Source organism: Ambystoma mexicanum, chromosome 2q (assembly GCF_040938575.1).
Source record: "Ambystoma mexicanum isolate Mex_15411 chromosome 2q, UKY_AmexF1_1, whole genome shotgun sequence".
Taxonomy (NCBI): Eukaryota; Metazoa; Chordata; class Amphibia; order Caudata; family Ambystomatidae; genus Ambystoma; species Ambystoma mexicanum.
In genome coordinates, this window is record NC_090924.1 from 1276759036 (window position 1) to 1276776713 (window position 17678).

The following is a 17678-nucleotide window of genomic DNA, read 5'->3' on the forward strand; positions in this document are numbered from 1 at the left end:
AATACTAGCCGCGTCAAAAATGTCACCCTACTCTGGTATTGTACAATTTTGGGCAAACAAAGTCAAACATATACTAGATTGTGCTCTACAAATTGCCAAAAAAAAACTGACAATATGGAATTGGATACAAAACAATGTGAAAATATCTAAATTGAAATTATCACTAGACCTGGGCATAGCGGCCAATCGCCTTGATCATCTACCTAAATACTTAGCAAAATTCCCATCAAGGTTCCATCGAAATAAGTTCTTAAGGATACAGCTGAATGCATATTGTAAGAAAATTCAATTCAACTCTACAGCTAAGTCAATGCCTAGTCTGGGATACTGAATGGAAACCCTTATTGATATATCTTTATGTCCAGTTCATGAGTTCTGGATGTGACTACCCCTATATAACACCCCTCTCTTAGAATCCCCCTGACCCCACTGTGCCAAGAAGTAGTTCTGTTTTGCAAGTTTAAAAGGTTTATTTGAGAATTTAAACAATATATATATATATATCACACTTTATAATAAATTAATATCTGATAGTACACTTAGATAGATGATGTTGATCAACAATGGGTAATCTGGCACTAGCACACTTCTTTACAATCAATGAGGAGTTAGTATAGGATGGATAAAGTAGCAAAATACTTTTATGATTTCAAGGGAAAAGCAATGAGGAATAAAATGCAGTACAGAAATACTTGATATGATTTTAGCAAAAGATAATATCACTTTTTCTCTGGCAATTCACCTCCCTCCCCTATGCAATGTAAGACATGGAAGTAGATGGAAAGAGGAGCACACAGTTCTCAGGAATGCAATCAAATACAATACGAAATTCAGTTCCCCCCCAGCAAGCTTAGAGAAAACCGGTATGAGTTTTAAAACACAGGCCCAAGTGCTTTGAATGTGGTGGTAATGAAGTGAGAAATATGCTGAAAATGCTTTTAATTCCCTTTAGGAGGTTCAGGGTGAGTGAGAGATACTTGGGATGAGTTCAGGCTCATTTTAGCAATGATCCAGGGATGGTTCTTAAGAGGCAAACAAATTTTTAGCAAGGAAAGAAATGACTGCTGATGGTTACACGTGGCTGGATTTTTAACCAAATCGCAAATCGCGGGAAAATTCGCGAGTGCGTGAATCGTGATTGCGGAAAAAGTATAAGGAGTATCAAGTTGGTTCAGGAAAGCTGACATTCTAAGCTTTTAGAGGAAAGTTAAACCAAGTTCGTAGCCTAAACGGTTCCAGAGATACGGACGATTAAATAAAGGTAGTTTTTTGGATTTTAAGTAAACTCAAAATGACAGGTGACAGCTTTGCAGCTGCAGAATTGACAAATGACAGTGGTGCAGCTTTACAAAATGACAAGTGACAACTTCTAGGAGGCAGTTCTGGTTAGATTAAAATAGTTTGGATTAGATTATTTTAACTAAGAGATTGGTTCTGCACAGTTCTGCTAGGTACTCACAATATATTTTTGAGATAGGCCTCGCCACGGATCTGGTCAGGTTTTGGACTGGACTCCGGTTCTGGTCTCGGCACTTCACAGTGATCTGGGTCAGCTCTCTGTTTCTGCTCACAGCGGTCTGGATCTCTGGTCTGTCCGGATACAGCGGTCTCTGCACGGCTCCTGGATCTCTGCACTGGTCCTGGCAAAAGTTCTTGGCAAGGGATTCAAGCAGCTCGCCCGGCTGTGAGTAGCTTGTAATGATTTGAGGCCTGCGGCAGAGAACTCAGCTTGTGGTTTTAGGCCTCTGATTTAGGTCCTAAAGTATAAGTTCTAGGTTCTGGAATATGTAGCTGGAGTCAGTCTGGAACTGGTATCTTGTGGATGTTGTGTGGAAAATGAAGTGCCCTCTAGATTTCAGTGGTCCCTTTTTATGTGGTTTGAAAGTGGGTGGAGAGGCTAGCTTTCTAGGCCCAACCCCTTCAGAGTTCTGATAGGTTGGAGAATTCTTTGCCTTCTCACTGGAGAGCAGGATTGTGTGTCAGAATGATGTCATTTAATGGCTTGCAGAAAGGACACTCCCCTGTCAAATTACACACAAATCTATATTTGACCTAAAGACATATTTCATAGATACAGTGGTTTGAAATTACATGCACCCATCACGTATCACATGAGGTATACTCTGTTCAGCACATGGCACTGGTGTGGTTCTGCAGTAAAATAATTTTGTGCCCATTGAAGAAATGAATTCCCAATAGTTGTGGGTTGCTTTGAGCAATCAGCATTGCCCCTTTTGCAGTGGTTTCAGGCTACTGTGTGTAGCCCAATGGTGGTTTTAGGCAGTGCCCTTCTGTGCCCATAACATCGGCAAAAATGGGTGGCAGCCTATTCTTCATGCATTTCCCTGTGCATTTTCTGGGAAGCTCTGGCCATCATGTTTTCAATGGCAGTAATGCACAGTTTTTGTGGTAGGGCTCGGATGCATGGGTAAAAACATCCCACAATATAAAACCAGGGAAATTCTGTTTTTCAGACACGATAAAGACACGCTTGATCAAAATTGTCGATTCTGTAGAAGCGCAGTGGAGTCTACCAAACATTTAATTACAGACTGCTCGGAGCTGTCGCAAGAACGGTCAACATTTTTAAGCAAATTCGCTCCTCTCAATCGAAATATGTACGATAGGTGGTTTTATGTGATATCTACTAATCACACTCCGCTTACATTTGGAGTCATTGACTTTTTAGAGAAGATCTTGAAGACATCTCCTAATCATGATAATACAGTTGAATACCTTTTATAACTGATTAATGATTAGTCAATGATTTCTTTTGTTTTTTTGTCTTTTTTCCTCCTTTTGATGTGTTTGGATGATAGGTTGCATGATTTCTTTTATTACTTCCATTTGCTGGTTTAACCTTGGTTTTTGTTCCTTGTGAATTAGTTTGATTTCGAAGATGTGCTTATGATTAAGCTATTGATTTGAATGTGTTGTGTTTTGTAATGGAAGTTTGTATACAAACTATATGTTACAAATAAAAAAAATATGTTCTAATAAAAAAAAGTCTCTAGTCTCTCCCGTATGTAAGCACCTCCTCCCTAGCTAATGCATCCTTAACCTCAGCTTATTCTATAGCAATTGTTTGTCCCTCAATATACTAATCACTAAATGAACAGAGATGTGAATCTAAAGACCCTTAGCCCTCCCTCAGGGACTTGGTCAGTCTTCTAGAGGGATAGGGAAAAGTGCCTTGAAAATGCCCTGTAGAGTCAGGCTTCTCCTTTCATGCTCCTCTCCCTCTCCTACACTTGCACTGACCTCTCCTTCTTCAACTTCACACACCTCTACTCACTCCTCCCATCACTCTCCTGTCCCTCAGACCTCTTACTCCTTCTGTTCCTCCTTTACTCTACTACTCCTTCCTCCCTACTACTACTCAAACACCCTTCTTTCACTTAATTCTTAATTGCATACACTTTACAGTCACCCCTTACATGTATTCCTTTAACTACACTTGGCACTCTAACACACACTATTCAATAGTTCACCTTCTCCAGAATTGGCCTCCACAATCCACCGCTCCTTCCTTCCTCCTGCTGGTCTTTTGGTCCTCCACCTCCTCTGACCTCACACGAACAACCAACACTTCCTTCTTCCTGGGATTTCTTCTTGTATCCCTCCCTCTCTCCTGGTTGGCTCTCTATCCCTGGGCAATCTGGCCCAGTCTTCCCCGCCCAGGAAAGATGGTCTGCTGGCATACCACACCCAATGTTCCCAGGTCGTCCATCAAACAATGAGGGAAGTGCTCAAGTTTGTGCTTTGGGGCCTATGTCTTCCTGCCTGATGGGAAGTCCCATGGATGAGGGAATTTCAATCCCAGTTTTAGTCCTTTGTGGCCTAGGGGATAGTGTCATGTTGTTGGTTTTCACATCATGTGGGGAGCATTACGCTGGTGTGACCCATGTTTGGAGGATTGATTTCTCTGTGGGTTTCAATCCTCTGTATCTCAGGAAGCATGGATGGTGCTTTTAAAGGTCTCGTTCTCTTCTTTTGTAGCACCTCGTCTATGGCAAAGCTGCTGGGCCTGAAATGACAGGAAAGAGACTGACAAATACATATTGTTGGAGTCCTGGTGTGAGACAATTGTGGATTGCACAGAAACAGACTAGCACAAGGAGGGGGAGAAATTGGTGCCCTCTCAACTGCCACTGTCCTTGGTGTAAGGATAGGCATGAGGGCTGAGTGGAGTTTGTATCCCCCCTTCTTTGGCAAGGATAGGGTATTGGCCATGTCACAGTGTATATCTAGCCATATGCGTTATGCATGTTTGAAGGTACTTAAAGTTTTTTTAGCGTATATAGTTAGAAACATCTGACAAGTGGCAATTCCACCTATCATCATGGTGGTCCTATCAAGGTGGAAACGTGATGCATGAGAGATGAGGAATCGGATTTACTTGCTAATGAGCAATAATGAGAGAACAATCTCAAAAGGAAGGAATATACGTTCATGATTCAAATTCTTTTTGTTTTAATATAGGGTCGCATCTTCAGAGATATAAAATTGCCAGGACTCAGCCCAGCGGAACGATGTGCTCTATATGTCGCTATGACCGAAACCCTCGCCCACCTTCACAGCCTGAATGTGAACACACTGGATCTTCAAGGATATGGCAAAGGACATGGCTATTGCAAGAGACAGGTAACACTTGATAAACTTGATAACACTTGATTATGTTTAATATATTTGAGAGATTCCTTTACATTCCTTACATTGATGAGAGATTGTGAAGGGAGCGAAGAAGTAGGCCAAGCTGAGGGGGTTGAGCTTCTCGGAAGCCAGGTAGGGAGTACTACAAGGAAGACAGGGAAGCCACACGCCAAAATTGGCATTAACAGGGTTGGTGTTCCCATGTTGATTGATTTGGGGCCAGACTGGAAGATGTGGGAAACAAAGTTTACCCAAACCAAATTATGTCAACCAAATGTCCAGGCCAATGCTTATGGGGGAGTTAAGATAGACCTAGTAGGATCATTTCAGGTGAGCCTGCAATATAAAGGACGGACCATGATTGCTAAGGTGTATGTATCCAGAAGCTGTATGTGTCTTCTGGGATGGTAAGAACAGAGTGACATGGGTATTGTGCTGGATCCAGTGTCCCTGGCCTAGTCACTGTGCTGGAAGGCCATAGTCCCAGGGAAGGTGGAGCAGGACTATTAGAATGTGTTAAAGTAGTAGTTAGGATTTTTAATTGGATACCAACACAGGATTTGACTTGGGCCATGGACGGTACCCAAGTAAGGAATGATACCATAACTCTGCAGAAGGATATTGCTGAGGAATTGCATTGAATGGATAAGGAGGACATTATTGAGCCAGTCTGGACTTCATAGTGAGTTTCGAATAATGTGGTGGCTCGAAAAGCAAATGGGAGTATTAGGTTACATGTGGCCATCACATGTCTCAATTGGTGTGTTGTTGTTGATACATGACCATTGTCAATATAGGTGAGATGGTGAGTTTGATATGCAGGGTCCAAAGTATTCAGCACGTTTGACCTGGCCTCTTCCTACCACCAGGTCAAGTTACATCCTAGTATACTACTTTGATAACACCGGAACAAACATACTGCTTTAAGAGGATGCCATTCGGGCTGGTCTTGGCTGTGGCATTCTTCCAACAGGTCATGCATGTCTTTTTCAAGGACATGCATGGGATAGTTTGCTTTCAGGGTGACATTTTAATATCAGGAGAGACCGAGGTACAACATGATTAGAGGTTATAAGAGTTTTTAAAGTGATTTGTCGGATTGGGTTGACCTTACGGAAGGAGATGTGTTGGTTCAGACTGTTGTCCATTGATTATTTAGAGCACAGGTTCAGTGAGGCTGGGCGGAACCAAAAGGGGCCCTAGTCTCCGCTATTGTGGATTGGAGTAGCCCCAAGGACAAGCAAGAGGTTATGTCCTCTTTAGGGTTAATGGAGTATTACACAAAGTGTATGGATCATTTTGTGGATGGGTACGGCACCTGTGCAAGAAAAGTGTACACTTTATATGGTCAAGTGAGTGGGAGTCCGAACGAGGATGTTAAGAGGGCAATAGCTAGTGTCCCAGCTGCACATTTGCAAAACCAAAGAGACATAGGTCGGATTGTAGCGTTTGACACATGGACATTGAGAGGGACAGTGCCCAGGTACTAAGTCAAAACAAAATGAAGCTTTGAATATGGCATGGACTGTAAGAAAATTCATGCATTCCTGAGGGGTTTGAGGTTTTGCATCTGCAGTGATCGCAAAGACCTAGTGGGGATGTTCCCGATCAGGGGCCTTAAAGGAATCTCTTGCAGGATAATGAAGTGGGTAAATTCTCTGCTGGGAGTTAGCTTCCCTATTGAGCATGTGCCAGCAAAAGAAAACGTGGCAGATTTCCTTTTGAGAGCATGTAGACTCATGCAAGAAAATGAGGAATTATTTCAGGTGTGTAGAGGTGTTGTTACCCAGGTGGACTGGGAAAGAGCCAAGGGAGAGGATGCAGACTTAAAAGCTGTGCTAAAGCAGGTTGAGCTAGGGTGGAAGAGACCGGTAATGAGAAGTTATATAAAGGAATTTGATAACGTTTAGAAGGAAGTGTGTATCTTAACAGTTATTTGTATATGGAGGCAATCGTGTGCCTGCCTCGGGAGTCAGTAAAAGGATACTGGAACTGGGGCATGAGGGACACCTAGAAATGACCAAGACCAAAGGGAGATTGTGAGCCAATTATTGGTGGCAGAGGATTGACATCGATGTTGAAAAAATGGTGAGGAAGTGTGACTAAGGTGGTGAGTTAGACAAGTTTTTCAGAAAGTTCACAAAGCCATTGAGGCCTCCGGATCTGCCCAAGATGCCATTGGTGTATGTTACACTTGACATAGTGGGGACTCTTGACAGTATGAGAGGAAGGAAGAAATACGTCGTAGTGTTGTTAGATCTATATTCTAATCTGGGGAGAGGGGAGCAGTACACATGGCATATGGCAAGGCTGCAGTGAACTTCCTTGATGAGATTTTTCAAAGGGAAGTGTTTTCAGGGAGGATACTTACTGACAAGGGGGTCCAGCTGACGTCATGGGTGGTTGAATTATTTTAACCAGGAGTGGGGCTCATGCACCATAAATCTTTGTACCATCCTGAGACTAGTGGGGCTGCAGAGAGGTTTAACCACACACTTACACAGGCGATTGGAATGTCTGTCAGTACAGAGAATAACTGGGAGGAGGTGATGGAAAGGATGGTGTGTCCATACAGACTAGCTCCCCATGCCACCACATGGTTGGTGCCATTTGAGGAGTTAAGGAGAAGTAAACCTCACACTGCAGTGTGCCCTCCCTAGTTAGGGTGCGCTCGATTTGTGGTGTGGGATGAACTCAAAGTGAGAGAGCTCACGCAAGGAAGACCAGAGAGAAAGAAGGAGAGGTGTGATCTACTCAAGAATGCTAGGAGTTATCTGTAATAAAACAAGCGTATGTTAGGAAAGGGGTAAAGAAAGTATTTGCGTCCACAAAAGGTAGTGTGAATGTTTATAGATGCAGTGGTCAATGAGGATGGAAAAGTCTGGACCAAAGGGAATTTAGCTGCAAAGGGTTGTGTTAGAGGGAAATAAATTGAAGCAGTTAGCAAGGGCCATTAGGGCCCCATGTGAACCATAGTCCCTTCCTCCACACCTCCAAGAATATACCCAGAAGTAACAGTCGCCTTGACTCAATATGATGGGTTTGTCAAAGCAACTTACTTATAGTCACAATATAACCCATTCATTTGCATTTAACAAAACATCTCTTTCACTGGTATGTGAGAAAGTTCAAGTGAGCTTGGTACCTACTTGCAAAAGTTGAGACATGCTCATTCGCCTCTTTTGATTAAACTGTGTTGTGTTTCTTTCTCTTTGTTAATCCGGATAAAAATGTTTCATTTACATATATGGAACATTTTTTTTTTTTTTTTGGTGCTTTGGCAGCTTCATTCTTTGCGACCCCCAGCATTTTTGCTGACTGGCTCATACTGTCTACTTTCTCCACTCACTTTGCAGTAAAACACATGTCTTTGGACTAATCATTATGGTTGTCAGTGAGTGCCCTGTCCCCCATTTTAACTTTTTTGTAGCACTTCTGGTCACTATGGCCCATAGTGTAAGGGGGCTCTGTTCCCCATTTCTTTTTTCCATGGGTGGATTTCATATTTTATTTTATTCCTTAAAGCACAAACCTAGCTCGAGAGTAGCAAAGTACTTTACAATGAGAGGATGCAGCATTGGACTTAGCATTTTATACAGTAGCACAGTACTGTTGGTGGAGGAAGGGATTTATATCCATCTCAGAGGTTTTGTTAAAAGATCCATGTTTTTAGTGTTTTGGGGAAATAGAGGCTGGTGGGGTCATTTTGAGCCTCTGACCGAATTGAGTTCCAGACGCCCGGGGCGTGGCAGAAGGAGTTTTTGTAAGTCTTTTTACAGGCTGCCTTGGACACCAACCTTGTGATAGTTTTTCTCTGAGGCGCAAGATCTTCCAGATGTGTGGAGTTTAGTTGCCAAGCATGTTGGTGTTCTGCACAAGATTGCTTTGCAGAAGCAAAATGAATACACTCAACCGCTAAAAATGTGTTTCTATATCTAACCAATTGTGTTATGTAGGTTTGAAGGGCCATAAAGCTTTTTTTTTAGAATATATAGTTGGTAACATTTAACAAATTACACTGGCTAATTGGAGGTCCCATCGAGGTGGGAGAGCGATACAAGAGATATTGTAGTTGGCTATGCCCTCGCGGTCAAACAAGGTTTTTTTGACCAGTGGTCAAATGAGACTGGTCTTCAATGCGCCTGGGAATGAACCTTCACTGAGGGAGGCAATCACAATACAGAAGAGTGCGTTGAGCACTGAGCTGGTAAGCTGTTTAATGAGGAAGGCTGGGAAGAACTTGTTTGTGTAAGCGGTAGGTTTAAGGGAAGCCAGTGTGTCTGAAAGATCATTGGGAGAGAGGCGGGTGAAGTTGGCGAAGAGTGGGAAGACAGATGTATTCTATCTGGTTTTGAGGCATTGATTTAGACCCCTAATCTTATCAATGTTGTTAATGAAGAAAGTATTGATTGGGTTGCATTTCCTTTGTGAAGCCTGGACATTAGTGACAGATGTGGGCTTGGCACAGTGCTCGATTTCTTTGAATATGGATTTGCTCCTCTTAGAGGCTGCCACAGTGATGGCGGAGGTGTAGTAAGCTGGCTTGGCCTCAGAGTTCGTGTGTCTGCGTTCGCTACACAGGAATTTGAGGGATGAGAGATCCTGTGGGTTGCAGTCCTTACACCAACGCATTTCAAGGGATCTGAATGAGGGTTTGTTGTCGGCTAGCTCGGGTGTATGCCAGGGAGCGGGTGATTTGACTTCGGCACGACTATACTTTAAGGGTGCATGGACGCCCACTAGTTCTTTGGCAAAGTGGTTGAATGCATCCAGAAGGGCTGAGGCATTCCCTCTGGTGGGTAAGATTTAGAAGGTTGCCTCTAGAGTGTCTCTGGGGGAAATCCTTGAAGGAGCGGTGCTCAATCACGCAGTGTTTTGCCTGGCATTTGTAGGGTAGGTTTGTGCGCAATGAGAAGGGGAATTGCAGGGTGGGTGGGTCAATCCTGCCGAGGAGGAGGAGGGGGTTTGAGCATGAGAGGAGTGGGGAGGAGTTGCTCAAGAAGTCCATGTGGCTGCCATGCGTGGGGGAAGAGTACAATGTGTTTAAGGTCCATGGAGTTGGTGACAGAGTATAGAGTGTTGTAGGTGTTTTGCTAGTTGGGAATCTGGCACGTTGAATTCTCTGAGAAGGGGGTCTTCAATAGCACAATTGGCGAGAACAGTCTTCAACCTGGAACTGGAAAGTACAAGACCTCCTGAGGTCACCCGTGCGGACAAGAGTGTACCGTTGGTGACACACCCAAGTTACGTGAGGTCCTCAATGGTCTTTTGCATGTTAACACCGGATCACACCAAGAGTCGAGTCCCCTGTGAAACCAACGGGACGTGTGCTTTCCGAAGAAAGAGGAATCTAAACGTTGAGATCCAGGCAGAACCTGTGAAACATTTTCAAGGAAGAAGGTACTGGGAACTAGTCTGGGAGGGTGCCAGGGAAACTGTGAGAGAGTAGCAGTAGAAGAAGAAAGAAGAGTACCTTTCTATGTAAAACAACTGCCAGGATAGTATCATAAGACTGTGGAGTTGAAAGGGTGTCGAGAGCTCGAGGAGCCTCTACATCATCCCAGAGCGGAATACCGAAAACACCAAACAATACCAGAAAGGAAGAATAACGCTTGGAGAGAATTACAAGACTTAAATAGGCTGAGGTTAGAAGAACCTGAAGAAAGGCGTGTCAAAGGTTATTGGAGGTTAGAAGGAAGTCATTCTACTAAAATACTTCCCAGCTCTGGAAGTGGACGAGACATTTATTTTGGAACTTTTGAATCCCTTTAGTTTAAGAGGCTTATACCCAAGAGAAGGGAGTCATTATCCTGGGGCGTGGAGAGACTCTTAAGTTAACTCTGGTGTTTTAGTGCTAGTGATAGGTGAGGAGTTTTACCAGGACAGAAATTTTGATTTGGACATCACTGATATCCTGACTGACCCGAGTTTAGTTTGTTTAGGTAGGGAAACCACTTTAGATAGGGTTAGACATGTTTGGTTTTCTTTCTTTAATAAAAGTGAATAGCCACATGCTTACCTCTGGTTGGTCAGACTCCTCATTTCATGCCGCCACAGGGCACACTGTTATTATAGGGGAATTGATTGTCTTGGCTGGTGACTTATATCCTATATGAGGGAACCGAGACAATCACCAGCTGATTAATGGGCCTGGCCATACTCCCAATCTCATGTTTGCCTCTCCTGACACTGTCATGTATAAAGCTTCTTTGTCTATCTTGGTCTGATTTTGTGATTGTGTTAAAAATTCTTCTTAGGTTCCACCCTCTCATATCATCTCCCCACTCACCTTACTGTTCGCGATTAAAGGGACTGTTCCGCTGCCTAACTGGAGAATGTTTTCTCTTCCACCTTGCCGTGCTCCAGGGATATCTTAAAGGGGCAATCAAAAATACAGATATTGTGCTGTTATTTGAGCTCTGCTGTTCTGCACCATGGTTTGGTCTGACATTGCGAAGCCTTGCATAGTCCCAACGCGGCTTTGCTCCGAGTCCATAGCGAACTTCAGCAAGAAGTAGAATTTCTCTGCGCTCTTCATAGTGAATTCACATTCAGCCGCCGCTGACCCACATACTGATGGTTTGCCTTACTAGATGAATAGTGCTGATGCTAAGTACACGGAAAAAAGAAAAACACTACCCCCTGGTGTCCAAATCATTCACCTTATGCCTCTGCCAGAAAACACCACACTATACAATCATCTATGCCCAATATAGGGGTGTAACGGTATGACGGTATACCGTTATAGATAACGTGAACAGCTTAATTGAACTATAATAACTGTCACGTTGTTTATACCGGTATACCGTTTTAGGGCCTGCAGCTATTAAGTGAGCTTTTCAATCTGATTTGGAAAGGCTGCAGTAAGCAAGTGCTGCACATTCTGGATCTTGCACTGTGGGATGTGGCGTTTGGCAGGCAAGAGCATAGGGAAAGTCAGGTCACATTAGTAAATGCAGCTTTGATGCCGTGACCGCTCTTTCTCTGTGATCTGTAGAGTCGGGTTAAAGATCAGCCGATTTTAGTTTTCCCACCAATTTGAAAGATGGGGAGGTACACATCGCAGAATTCTAAGGGGGGAATGAACTGGATGCCCTTCTGGTGCATGTCCACACAAATCGTTAACTCTGTAGACTGTATGAACACTGGACCTATCAGTGCTTTGTGCTAGTATATAAACTGCTCTCCCTTGCCCCCACTGTCCTCTGTGCAGATTTATACATTGGCACTAGAGTTGTTGCTTCGCCTGATACTTCACCTGCCTTCTGCATATGGCACTGGACTCCAGCAGGCAGGACAGATTCTACATTCAATTTGAAGTATCCAGAGCAATGGGGGTGAGATATTTCTCAGGTCTATCATCGATTGTGAAACCACCCATGAAAGCATTCCTTGGTCTCAACTCACATGACAAGGGTTCTAATGCTCTCAGACATGGGGGAAATGGTAATGATGGGGCTGTGGTGATGTGGTGGTCTAGGCCATATTTGTGCCGATATGCATTTTAACTTTGTCATTTTCAAAAGGTTTTTGTCCCGCTATCTTTAAGAAGGTAAATTAACATGTATTGCAAGAATCAAGAAAGAAATCAACAGTGCCCACTGAAAGCTGTCCTGTTAGGATTACATGGTCAGTGGTGACTCAAACATCAGACCTTTATAATACACCAGGCAGATGGTAAACAAGCCACAGTGATTTGATCAATATGCAACCTTTCAGTGAGTGTGTGTTGGCTATGACATTTTGACAAAAGAAACATAATGACATGGGCTTTCAGACCTCACATGAGTGACTTTTTTCCCTTTAATGGGATAAAGCGTTATCAAAACAAACTTTTATGACTGATCACTGCGCAGGGTCATGATCCCCATGCCATGTGGTTCCAAAATAATGCAGGTCTAGGCCGATTTTCAAAGCGATGGCCTGTGACTGAGCCCATTGCTCAAATTGTGCATTTTAACACTTCTACTAGTCACTCTTTCATTCAAGGTGATCAGCGAGTGAGCGCCTTGAAAGACCAAATCTGCAGCCGCCTTAGATTCCTGGAGGATCAGCTAAAAATGTGCAGAGACAAGTTTCAAAATGCTGACAATTTATGACCATTAAAAAAATATTTGTTAAGATTAGTTCACTCCACCTGCTATACCGCGATAACCAGGATATACCGTCATTTGGCAAGAAGGTTATCATACCGTGATAAAACCAATACCGTGACACCCCTAGTCCAATACACTGTTGGGCATCCAGTGCCTTGTATATACTCACTCCACTCCAAGTAAAAATGTGTCTGTTTTCTTGAAGCCAGTTAAATGTTTTACCTCGGAATTCAACACTGTTGGACTGCTCATTACGCATTTACCCTTGACAGAATGATTATCAAGTTTTTATGTCAAATTGTTTGATTCCATTTTGGAGAACTGTGTTAAAAGCGTGAGTCCAGGCGCTTGCCTATCCACCCCCACTGGCGTCCGCTGTGGAGTCCAACAGGAAGCCTCACTATCGCCCCTTATTTTTAATATTTTTTATTTATAGAGCATCAATTATCACCCTGAATTTCTAATGAGGTGACCAAATGAAACCGGTGCCAACCCCAGTCTAATGTATGATTTGTCCAGAGCTGGTATAGGGGATCCCATGGGCATTAATCTTTTGTGTGGCAGTTCCTGGGAACCCCCAATAAACTTACAAGACCCTGAATCAGATGGTCACACCAGTGACATCATCTGGCATTGACCTAAGTCTTGCTCTCTTAAAGGGCAAACAGACAAGGAGAGGCTGACAGAGGGAGATCCAGAGACAAAGAGAGAGGGAGACCCAGACTTTTTAAAGAAAAATAATGGGTTAAAATTGTGCATACTCTTACGTCCGTCCCCTTTCCTCCATACTGTATGGGCGTCCCTTCCAAGGGAAGGGAGACGAAATCTTATTCACCAGAAAAAACCTTGTTCCCCTTTAAATCTAGAGGCGTGCAGGGGCACGGCCCAGGGAGCATACGCTGTCCTGACGCTGCCCTCTGGCGCCACACCTCAGTTCCCTTTTCCGCGTCGACTGGAACGGGCCAAATTCACCAGCCCTCCTGGTTCTGGCCTCCGGCCATGTAATTGCACGTGCGGATACTTCTCTCTGTCTTTTTTTGTTTGTCTTTTCTATCATTCAGGTACTCAGTCCTCAGGCATCGCACCCCTCTCCGGCGCATGTCGACTTCTACAGGGTTCATCAGGTGTACATCCTGCAACGGGCTCTTCCCAACTTCAGACCCCCACGCCCTCTGCCTACGTTGCCTTGGCCCAGACCATGGTTGGCAATCATGTTCGGCGTGTGACTCGCTGTCCTCAAAGGCGCTGAAGAACAGACTAAGCAGGTGGAGGGAGCTTTTCCAGAAGTCGCCTCCAGAGGATCTCAAGGACTTCGTGAAGCATCGTCCCAGGTCCAAAGTAGGGCCGATATTTTCCAGTGCACCCCGCAAGGGAGACTCCTTCCAAGGGACTCTCCAGCGCGGGAGGGACCGGCCAGGTCCTTCCACCGGCACGTGCACCAAGGCTGCTACAGCTACCGGCCTTCGGGTCATGGGGTCCTCGGATCCTCCTGGACGCAGTGTCGAGGGACTGTAACGTTCTTGTACCGGGCTTTTTACCGGAGCAATGGCCGAGGGGTTACACCCTGACACCGGCAAAACGTCAGAGGGGGAGCCTAAATGCAGCTCTACTGGCCCCCGTGTCGAGGGTGTCATACCTGCGGAGGCCCGAGGAGCAGGGTAGGCCTCGTGATCAACACGCGAGAGTATTGGACAAAGCCGGACCCAGCAGGCTGGACTACACGTCTTAGGCACGTCGCAGGCAAGTCGCAGGCAGCTCGACAAAATGGTCGTTGTGCAAGACAGGAGCACCCGCCCAACGTCATTCCATGAATTCGGCGAAGAACGAGTGTCGAGGTGGGACTGGCCTCAACCAGGTACGTGGCCTACAGTCTAGCCTTCATATGCGCAGGGCAACTTTCCCATGCATCAATACGGAGTGGGTACGCAGTGGCTTTAACAGTCCCCCGCTACCCTGTCGGTACCCCCTGCCACCTCTTCGGCCAGTGAGGAGGCGCTCTTCGACAAATTCCTCGTCCTCCTGAGGTCTCCTCAGATTCGGGTTATCATCAAGGACGCAGTCAGGGAAGTCCTCCCTGCCATGCTAACGGCACCACAGACGCCTCCGTCGGGCTCTCTGACCCCAGTGCAGCTGCACCCTCCGGCTCCACAGCCAACTCCGCAACCTCCGCCGCCTCCTCCGCCTCCGGCTGCAGTTTCCGGCTGCAGTTTCTGTACCCCAGCCTCTGGCTCCATCCACCTCTCCTCCTCCACAAAATCCTCCAGATCCGCAGCACACGGACGAGGAGGAGGATCCGGACATGCCATCCTCAGCCAGGGCCTTCCATGAACGTCTTGCTAGCCTGGCGGATTACCTAGGCCTCCCTCAGCCCGAGGTCAAACAGCTAGCAGAGGGGGGTTCTGGCTGAAGTCCTCATTAGACGCCCCTCTGCCAACACAGAGATTCCACTGCAAACCGATGTAGTCTCCCTGAACAAGAAGGGTTGGCTCAAGTCCCACTCAGTTCAGCCGGTCAACCAACGCCTGGACGGCAGGTACAGGCAGGTGGAGGGGGGGCACACTCTTGCTCTCGATCCATCCTCAGCCACACTCCTCAGTGATCGCTGCGGCATCACTTTACTCCAAACCTCAGTCTTCCTCAGCCGTCTCCTCTGCGGCGCTGCTAGGCAAGGACCTTGGAGGCTTACGGCAAGAGGATCTACTCCAAAGCCTCCCTGCACCTGCGTCAGGCCAACGCAGATGCCATGCTGGCTGCCTCCAACCAACGGTTATGGCGTGAAATTGCGGACTTCCTCCCGGAACTCCCCTCCCAATGCCAATCATGCTTTAAGGCGGGGCTAGCGGAGGCCAAGCTCGTGGCCCATGACCTCATGGAATCCACAGTGGTGCATATCGATACCTCGGGCTGTGCCATCTGCATTGCCACGGACATGAGATGCACAGCCTGGCTCCGGGTGACGAAATTCAACCCGGACGTCCAGGAACGCATCCTAGATCTATCGGTCGAGGGGGGAGCTCTTCCACTCCTCTACGGACAAAGAGCTGGACAAAAAGAACAGCTCGTAAAAAACGGCAAAGTCCTTGTCCATTCTTACAAAGACCACGCCCAAATCTTACACCCAATCTCAGCAGCTCTCAGAGAAGGGTCGTACATATGGAGGGTTCCACGGCTTCCAGGAACGCAGATCCAGGCAGCCGGACCACTCGCCGTCTCAGAACCGTTGCAAATCAAAAAGGGGGGGGGGTAAGGGCTTTTTCCAGTCCCCCTCCTCAGCCTCAGCCTCCGAGGGAAAGAAGGCATGACACGCCCCTTCGGGTCCACGTTTCTCCAGTGGGGGGCAGGCTTGCTCTCCATGCACATTTCTGGTGCCAGAATTTCACGGACCCCTGGATCCTCTCTGTAGTATCCACGGGGTACCGCCTACCCATCCCAGCCTCTCCTCTCTCGCCCCCTCCACTCCCATAGCTTGGGACAGCAACTCTTTTGGCAGAGATACTGTCGCTCGTAGAGAGCCAGGCAGTGGAGAAAGTTCCAGCCCGAGGCATTTGGCTTCTACTCCAGGATTTTCGCCATTCAGAAGAAGAACCAGGTGTGCCTGCGAGTTGTGCTGGACCTTTCCGCCCTCAACCTCTCCTTACCCCTGCAAAAATTCAAGATGGTTACGCCAGCTTTTATAGCTGTGACATTGGACAAGGGAGACTAGATGTGCTCCCTAGACCTGAAGGACGCGTCCCAATTTGGCAGCCCCATCATTCTTTCCTACGGTTCAGAATCGTGGGCTACCATTTCCAACACAAAGTCCTTCTGTTTGGTCTCAATTTGGGCCCCAGGGTCTTTACTAGGCTCATGAACGTTGTAGCGGCCCTCCTCAGAGCACAGGGCCTCCACATCTACCCATACCTCAATGACTGGCTCGTCAGGGCGACATCTCCGAAGGCGGTTCACCACTCGTCCCATGCCCTTATGAACACACTGCACAACCTAGGCTTCTCGCTCAACCTCAAGAAGTCACAGCTGCTCCCTACGCAAACTCTGACTTTCCTGGGACTCATTTGGGACACGTGCTCTGAGAGGGTTTTCCCGTCGGAAGACCAGATCTCGGCCATCAAGAGGGCCACTGTCCACTTCCTCAGCAGAGAGGTGACCTCAGCATGGTGGTACCAACATCTCCTGGGTCTGCTAGCAGCGGCTATGTTAGCCTTGCCGCACACAAGACTAAGGATGAGAAGGATTCAGCTGCACTTCGCGGCCTCATGGAATCAGGAGTGGGGCTTGCAAGCCGAGATGATAAACGTTCCTCCATCTCTCCACCCGGGCCTAACTTGGTGGTCCATGGACTGCAACCTATGGATGGGAAAGCCCTTTCGGCCGCCCTCTCCGCAGGCCACCATCACCACAGACTCCTTGCTCGAGGGCTGGGGAGCCACCCTGGACGATCTCACGTTCCACGGCACCTGGACTCGACAGGAGCAGGAATACCACATTATTTGGTTGGAGCCGAATGCCATCTGGCTAGTGCTCAGAGCATTCCTCCCACTTCTCAAGGGCAAGGTTGTCCTCATCCAGACAGACAACTCGACCAGCATGTACTACGTCAACAAGCAGGGAGGCACCAGATCCCCTCCTCTGTGCAGGCTGGCAATCAGCATGAGGGAATGGTCCTTGGAAAACAAAATGTATCTCTCGCAAGTCCACCTCCCGGGGGAATCCAACCTGGCGGCGGACAGTCTCAGCAGGCTTGGAGTGGACAGTTACGAGTGGCAGCTAAACGACCTACTTACTCAGGAGATCTTCAACAGGTGGGGTCATCCCCACATGGATCACTTTGCCACCTGGCACAACAAGGTGTCCCCAGTTCGCATCCTGGCAAGGGCAGGGCCCCGGCTCGCTGGGTGAAGCATTTCATCTACAGTGGACCGGCATGAAAGC

General features: G+C 46.6%; 1 protein-coding gene across 1 annotated transcript in view; it reads left to right on the forward strand.

Annotated features, from left to right (window-relative positions):
* The window catches only part of ACAD11 (acyl-CoA dehydrogenase family member 11), a 728164-nt gene that overhangs the window by 195340 nt on the left and 515146 nt on the right, over positions 1-17678 (forward strand). The window contains exon 4 of the mRNA XM_069648691.1: positions 4483-4644. Within this exon, the coding sequence (XP_069504792.1) occupies positions 4483-4644 (162 nt within the window). The remainder of the gene's footprint in view (positions 1-4482; positions 4645-17678) is intronic.